This window comes from Phymastichus coffea, unplaced genomic scaffold (genome assembly GCF_024137745.1).
Source record: "Phymastichus coffea isolate CEN01 unplaced genomic scaffold, Cenicafe_Pcof_1.1 PCOF00040, whole genome shotgun sequence".
NCBI lineage: Eukaryota > Metazoa > Arthropoda > Insecta > Hymenoptera > Eulophidae > Phymastichus > Phymastichus coffea.
This window is the reverse complement of record NW_026706851.1, coordinates 268,888-276,553: the sequence shown is the minus strand read 5'-3', so window position 1 is coordinate 276,553 and position 7,666 is coordinate 268,888. Positions and strand designations below refer to the sequence as shown.

Sequence of the window (7,666 nt, the reverse complement as noted above, 5' to 3'; positions counted from 1 at the left end):
TGGTTATAGTTCATCAAGCATTTGAATTTAATTTAAACTTCAAGAAAAAACCACATTTGTACCTGCGTTGATATAACTTTAATAACGGCTGTTATTGATAGATCACCAATTTGGTCGGAAAAGTAATAAAATATCAACATAAGGTTGTCCGTCTGTACAGTCGCTATATCCTTATAGATAAAACATGGAATAAAGGGATAAATAAAACTAAAATTTAGCAGTATATGAAATATTTATATTTATGAAATTAGTCTTTCTATACAACGTCTTTCATTCGTATCGCCTTTCAACTTTACTCTTCTTCTCTTTCTTTAATAATATATTTAATAAAAATAATCTGAACAGTCGACACGCGTACATAATAGCAAAAGATAATACAATAAATGATGGATGGATAAATGAAAGGAAAATCAATAGTTTTATCGCTTGCCATCGATTTAAAAAGAAACTTGAACAAGTCTCGCCTTTCTCGTGCAAAACAATACAATATATAAGGAAAGATATACCGTATTAGGAGAAATATATTTGCATTAGTGAAAATGCGTTTTTCCTTGTTTTTACAAAATAAATAGATTGGAAAAGAAAGTCTCATTTGCACAAAATCTCAATTCATTCAACATTCTCTCATCTTTTCAGTCTCTCTAGATTGTTGTCGCGCATTGTCCATTTTCATTTTTTTCAAAAATAACAAATACACACTCTCCTGTTCTTTAACAATTGAGTATACAATGTATATATATTTACATACGTAAATTGGATCAGCTTCAGTTAATTAGTCATTTCGCACGTTCCGTAAATTTTTTTAAAATAACCTTTAGCATTTTAATAGAATGAAAAAAGTAAATAAACATACATTTTTCGGTTGACCTGACAACAAAATAAATAAAAATAATACTATTTTCATTCAAAAGTACGTGCTACTCACTTGTTCTCAATAATCATCGTGTATTAATATTATTTTACATCATATAATGCCAATTTATCTAATAATAATTTACATCACACGATTCTTTTTTTTTCTTTAATTGATCAAATCTGCCATTATACTCACAGGTGGTACATTTGCTCATATATTTTATTACTTTTGTACGTTCCATCGCTATACCCTCTCTTTATTTATTTTTGTTTCATCAAGAAAACTAAGGCACGCACTATGTTCCAAGTTTATTATCCTTTTGTTTTTCAGTGATATTACAAATATAAATAATAAAATATTTTTATACATACATTTTTAAAATTTTCCAAATAGGCCCAGTCGAGTCTACTACAATTTTAAGAAAATTGAGGCACAAAGAGAGCTGATGGTCCAAAGTATTTTACGTGCACTTTATATAGAAAGAACGTTATACTTTCTAAATAAAAAAGAAAACAATGACACTAATATTCATAAATGTCGATTCCTTTAGGTAATATCTTTGTCTGTACATATTCCTTATATATATATTTCATATGTTTGCTCTTAAAATATAGAGGATAGTGGTACTTTTTATAATAATGGTTGTAATAATGGAAAAATACATCGTTAATGAAAGTCGATAACAAAATAAATGTAAGCAAAACATGGTGGGTTTATCTGCACTTGATGAACAATCTTCTCAATAAGCAATACTCATAGCTAGCGAGCAGTTGAGAATTTGAGTGCAGCTATAACAAGAACAAGAAACACTCTTGCCTCGCAAGAAAGAGAGGAAGAATAAACACGCAAAGTTACTGAGGAGGTAAAAATCAATAAAGAATGAAGTATTATATATAATAAAGGAATGGAAGGAATGGAAGGACAGTTGACTCTTTTTAAAAGTCTCGTCAATCACAACGAGCTATAAATTTTGCGCCGAAATTTTATAATACACGTACGTATTGCAAATTGACTTTCCAGTATTCTGCTTAATACTTCTGCAGCCTATTCAGCTACGCTACGCCGTTGTCAATTCTAATTTTCGATTTTGAAAAACGTTCGTTTACCTTATGAAAAATACATAGTATATTTAGGAACTTGACAACGACTGTGAAAAGGAAAGTCATGAAATATTTTTATATATACAAGTTTAATTAACCAAACCGTTTCTCATTCCGGCGACAAATCTCGCACAGTCGCCACATGCATTTTTAAATGTTCTGCTTAAACGACCTGCCCTTAATCATGTTGCGAATGTCTACAGGAATGGAACTTGTGACAATGCGATTCACAAAGTCACAATACTCAAGTCTTCATTTATCAAAATAGTTTGATATGTTTTTAGAATAAATATGTATATTGTTTAGAAATACAACTATAACACAGTTATTGTCTTTCAATATTACAGTTGTTTTATAGTTCTCCAAGAACTTGGTTGTTTAGCTTGATAAAGTGAATCTAAATCGTTATCTGTTTCTAGTTTTAGCATTTTAGAGAGAACAAAAATTACATTGATAATTTACTTTTGAATATTTCAACATCGACTTAAAAGAGTATTTTCGCATTATATATTTTCAATTAAAGTATAATAACTATAAACTTGAACTTTAGCTGACATTCAAATGTTTAGAAATTTTCTTATAAAAATATCCACAAAACAAATATTAAATTTAGATAAAAATTTGACGGCATTTTAGTTCTTTTGTTTATTTGTACTCGCCACATTTTTACATTTTTACGAAACGATATAGAATTGTTGTTTTTAAATCGGCATTAAAGATGTTCATTGTAAATTATCAAAATTTCATGTTGTATCCATACTCTTTATAAAAATATACTTGCATGTATATCTTCAATAATAATTAAAAATACTGCCAAATTTATGCTATAACATTGAAATCTATAATTTTTTATTGTAACTTTATTTATTAGTTTTACGTGGAATATACAAAGACGTAATATATTTCGATTTTTTGTTATTTAAATATTGTATTATTCAAAAATAAAAATTTTCAATAATTTGTGTGAAAATTCTACAAATTTCACAATAAATAATACCATATATGTTAATGTTACAGCTAATGTTTAAAGGTATGGAAATACTGAAATCTTACAAATGTAGTACTTTAATATAAATCATTAAAACTTTACATCCATAATTCAAAAACTAGAACATTATTGTAAAAGTGAAATTCCTTTCTAATTTGTCTTTTTGAAGGTTTTTTAATAATTATAATATCAGATATATTATGAACAACCCTACATACAATATACTTTGATAACTGATATGGAAAACTGAAAAGTTGTTAATAAATCTGCGCAATGAGCATTCATTTCACATATTTGCTTGAATATAAACGATATAGAAACCTTAAACTTCGTAATTGGCTGGTAATCTTCACAATTTGTATTCAAAATGAAAGGGAAATTTACCTACCGCATAAATGTTACCAAATGGTATGCAATAGAAAATAATATTGTCCTCTCATTTTATGTTAAAGTCACTCAAAATTAAACGTCTTTTTTTTACTCTCATAATAGTCAAAATGCTGGGCAAAGTCATTACCTTCAATGGCAAAGAACAACGTAATATTGAATTTGTTTAAAATCATTAACTAGCTTTATGTTTTTCTAACACAGCCAGTCTTGAGAGAGTAAAACATTCTAGAAAAAATATTGTCATTTAAGCAGAACAATGCGGTGACGAATGGTACGAGAATATGAACACCAAAAAACAGCGGTATATTGTCGTCACTACTCGAGTTTCTATCTACTACATACATACTGCTTAGTTTGTATCAGGGATGGACATTGCTAAAGTATTCATAACGTTTCGTCGTTGCACGGGCAGTGTTCGTGGGCATGGATTATTCAAAGTTTGCTTATTCATTTTCAAAACGTCCATTTGTAAGGCACCAACTTTTGGGCTCTTGAGATTCAACCCGCGTGCTTGGACAGATTCAGAGGCATATCTGTAATATATACATTTGATTTTAGGTATGTTAATGAAGCTTTGCTTATTTCATCGCATAAATAAATTTATAGGCTGTGTCGGGAAGCACAATTAGAAAAAAAACAAGCAATAAATTAACAATAAATATTAATAAACTAGAAACATTCAACAACATTTAACTTAATGTTTGACTGACCTGAAGGAGGAGTGAGAGTCTGCTCTCTGTAATCCTTGTAGTGATGTGCAGGTGGCGAAGGCGAGGGAGTGTGATGAGAAGGCTGTGGAGGCGCCGGGTAGAGGGGCATAGGCGGGTAATGAACCGGTTGCGAATAGTGCATCCAGCAAAAAGGAGGCGCCCGATAAGCAGCCGCCGGTGGCATCATCGGCATACCATACAACGGCGGTTGATGAATCGAGGATGCAGCAGCATTGGGGCTCAAGTAAGCCGCTGCCGCGGCAGCAGCAGCTGCCATACCCGGATCCATTCGACTAGAGCGCGGGTAGATCGGCTGCGCCGACGGCGACAGCTGGTGCTGTGGCGAGTGAACTTGGTGTTGAGGCGAGTGCACTTGGTGTTGAGGGGACGAATGATGATGACGCTCCTGGGGCTTCAATAGGTTGCGCAGAAAACCCGGCTCACTCTCCGGACCACTCGGCTTGTCCTCGCCTAGGATACTCGTTATGCTGTACGAAGATAGCTGCTTTGACACTGGAGCTGGACTTTCGTTTATATGCTTTTTCAAAAAAATTATATTTTAATTTCATCACTTTGCTTTTAAACATCACGGGCACGCGCGTGCGCGCGCGTGTATTATTTTTTTTTAATTATAATGCAAATGAAACGAATAAAAACTAAAATGTCAATGTTATATTTTATCAATACTTTCTATTTAGAAGTTAAAGCGTTTCAAAGTTGTCATGGTCTTATAGTCAGTGAAAACGAAAAATTAATTCTTAATTGATGAATACTTTTGCAAAATTAATGATGTTGAAAAAAATAGAATGGTTATCAATTGACATTTCATTAGTTATTTTTAGAAAACTACTTTGTCTATGTAACATTATAGAATTTGAATTTACCACAGTGGTGTTTGTGGTGTGAGGTGGTGTTGCCCTTCTTTTAGATGCTTGATCCTCAAGCGTAACTCGCTCAAGCTCGCGCAGTATACGCTTTCGTGGTGAGACAACATTTGGATCCAAAAGCCGCGCGAGCTTATCAATAATGATGTTGATGCTCTTATTGGCCGGGACACCATTGAGCTTGCGAATCCCTGTTGCGGTTAAAACTTGTTGCTGAAGTTGAGATTGTGGTTTCTGATGATTGGCAAGCGAATCTTGAAGCTGCGCTAGAGACGAATTTGGATCCAGTGGCTGCCTTCTTTTGCGGGCTATCAGTCTCGGATGAAGGCACAGTCGTGTTTTAGGATTACGTCGGTAATAAAAGTTAAACTTAGTCGATATGTTACGCCTGGGATGGCTCTGCTTCCAACAATGGTCGCGCTGCCATGGACTCGACTGGATCGACGAGTTATCGTCTGACACTATAGAAACATAAAAATTTCAAAGTCAATAAAGTTGTCACTTTATTAATAACTTCTCATAAACAATATATGAGCATGGTATAGAAAACTGAAATCTTCACGAGTTATTTTAAGAGACAACAGGTATTTATGATTAGAGACGTAATCTTATTATAACAACATTTGTTATATTTGTATATCACGTGAAACTAGGTGTCAAGGATTGTTACTATTGCACAATGCACCAAAATAAGGAATTGCTTTTTATTAGAACTAGCAGAAAAAAAATGTTATGTTTTTTTGAGTTTTTTTTAACTTAATAGTATTTATCATATATTTAGGAAACGATTTCTATTTTATGTTATTACTTAAGCAACTTCGTATATGTATTGAAATGAACATGCTAAACTTAAAGAAAAATTGAATAAATTAAAAAAAAATGAACGAATCGACGAGAGAAGCCAATGAATGTTCAGGAAAAAAAACACTGACCACTGAGAGAGGCCGAACTCTCCTGTCGGCTAGGTGTGACACTGGCTGGCGGCCAAAAGGTTTTCTTGGGCACAGGAAACCAGGTGGTTCTCTCGCCGTCTCTACGATGCGACAACTCAAGGATAAACTTGCCATCCTTAAAGAACTTGAGTCTACCCCCTGGAGTAGTGTGATTGCTGTTGTTGGGCAAACTTGCAGGAGCAGCAAGCTCATGTTCCTCGGTGGTGGTGCTGCTGCTACTGCTATTGGGCCTCTGCTGCTGAAGCTGAGGCTGAGGCGAAACAGGTCCTTTGCCATTGGATTGATGCTGCTGCTTACCCAGCTGCTGGAGCACCGCCGTGGAAGGCTCTCGCGAGCACATCTCTGTCATGGCCCTCACGTTGTGGCTTGCCTGAGGCTGCAGACTCTTGCATCCCGAAGACTTTTCACGCATCCTGCTGTTCTTGCACCAGCCATTCTTTGCCTGTAAATTTTTATTAAATGAATGAGTAGTTTACACGGAATGCCAATCTTTTCACTAGTTCATAGAAAGGACAATTCAAAATAATATCAGTCCTTATAAAATGAGTTATTAAATGAATCATCGATATAAAGCTTCTGTAAAAAAATATGACTGTGATAAATACATCCTTGCACATTCTTGTATTCATTAGCAACTATGATGCATTTTAGCAGCTTTTTTATGTTGGATTTTAATAATATTTTAAAAGTAGATTAGCATCAAATAATAACATAATAATCCCATAAACACTTCCATTCAAAAATAAATATATTACAAATTTCATAAACATGCTTAGCTTACATGTTCATAATTCACAAATGACATGATGACATTTAAAAATATTAAAACAATTAATTTTGCCATTACACCATGGATGAAGAAGATTGATCAATTCTTGTTTACAAATAACTATAGCATATAATAAAAAAAAGTATGCATCTGCTTATCTCAAGAAATATTTGTATCAAAAAGTTGTCATTATTTTGTACAGTTGCCTATGCGAATAAATATCCTTAATACACACCTAAAAAAGGATTATATAACGAATAGCGTATAATTCTGTTTCAAGTTTCATCAAAATCTATTCCAATTATCACTTGTTTCATCCATATTTCATCAAGGAAACCATGCCTCAGTTATTAAAAATAAAAAATTGGCAATAAATACATGAAATGAATGCACTTGTTAAAAATACACTTGAACCTGAATCACTTCTGTACCACTTTTCACTTCCTGTTTAAGTATATGTATCAGCATCTCACTTTTCCAAAAACGAATATGATAGAAAGAGAAAACAGTACGCAGATATGTACCTTAGCCACACATTTTTGGTAGTAGGTTGTTGATCCTTGATTTGCCAGATTTTACAAAGTTGGTGTCAAACCACAATTGTATTCTGCATTTGTTGGAAGAGTAACAGCAGCTTGAAGGGCTGGCAGCGATGAGCACTGGCATGTGCTTTTTGGTTGCACCAAGAGTCTTTAACCAAGCAGCCAAAGCTGTCGTTTTTAGGACTGTTCAACACCCACGTAAAGCACTGAATCGGTGGGTAGAATGCGGACGATTAGCAGCCTCGATACCGCTGCTCTGGGGAATGCGATACTGCGTTAGCGCATCGCAAGTGCAGATGTGACAATCAAGTTGTCCGAGAGGTGACGAGACGAGTCACAATTACGGGGCGAGGGTGCAAGAAGTTGGTTCGGCAAGCACAGCAGCTGCACAACCCGTATGACCTTCATGCGCCCGATCCGAAGAGAGTTGCAGCGGCAGCGGTGACGGTGGCGGCAGCAGCATCATCATCCTCT

General features: G+C 34.2%; 1 protein-coding gene across 2 annotated transcripts; it reads right to left on the bottom strand.

The window, feature by feature from the left end:
- Nucleotides 1-232: 232 nt before the first annotated feature.
- On the bottom strand, nt 233-7,308 carry LOC131664136 (uncharacterized). Of its 2 annotated transcripts, none has more exons than XM_058935021.1 (5): nt 7,175-7,308; nt 5,861-6,323; nt 4,929-5,389; nt 4,045-4,582; nt 233-3,867 (listed from the first exon to the last, which is right to left on the bottom strand). In XM_058935021.1, exons 2-5 carry the CDS (start codon nt 6,291-6,293, stop codon nt 3,833-3,835), a joined length of 1,467 nt encoding a protein of 488 aa, XP_058791004.1. In that variant the 5' UTR covers nt 6,294-6,323; nt 7,175-7,308; the 3' UTR covers nt 233-3,832. The 2 variants fall into 2 exon arrangements, with proteins under 2 accessions (XP_058791004.1, XP_058791006.1); XM_058935023.1 differs by lacking the exon at nt 7,175-7,308 and adding an exon at nt 6,886-7,024.
- Nucleotides 7,309-7,666: the final 358 nt, after the last annotated feature.

Excerpts from the sequence above, each read along its gene's own strand:
- LOC131664136 (XM_058935021.1), bottom strand. The coding sequence starts at position 6,293 with ATGCGTGAAAAGTCTTCGGGATGCAAGAGTCTGCAGCCTCAGGCAAGC. Across the intron at positions 5,390-5,860 it reads GAGTTCGGCCTCTCTCAGTG|TGTCAGACGATAACTCGTCG; the intron begins GTCAGTGTTTTT and ends ATGTTTCTATAG. Across the intron at positions 4,583-4,928 it reads ACACCACAAACACCACTGTG|CATATAAACGAAAGTCCAGC; the intron begins GTAAATTCAAAT and ends TTTTTGAAAAAG.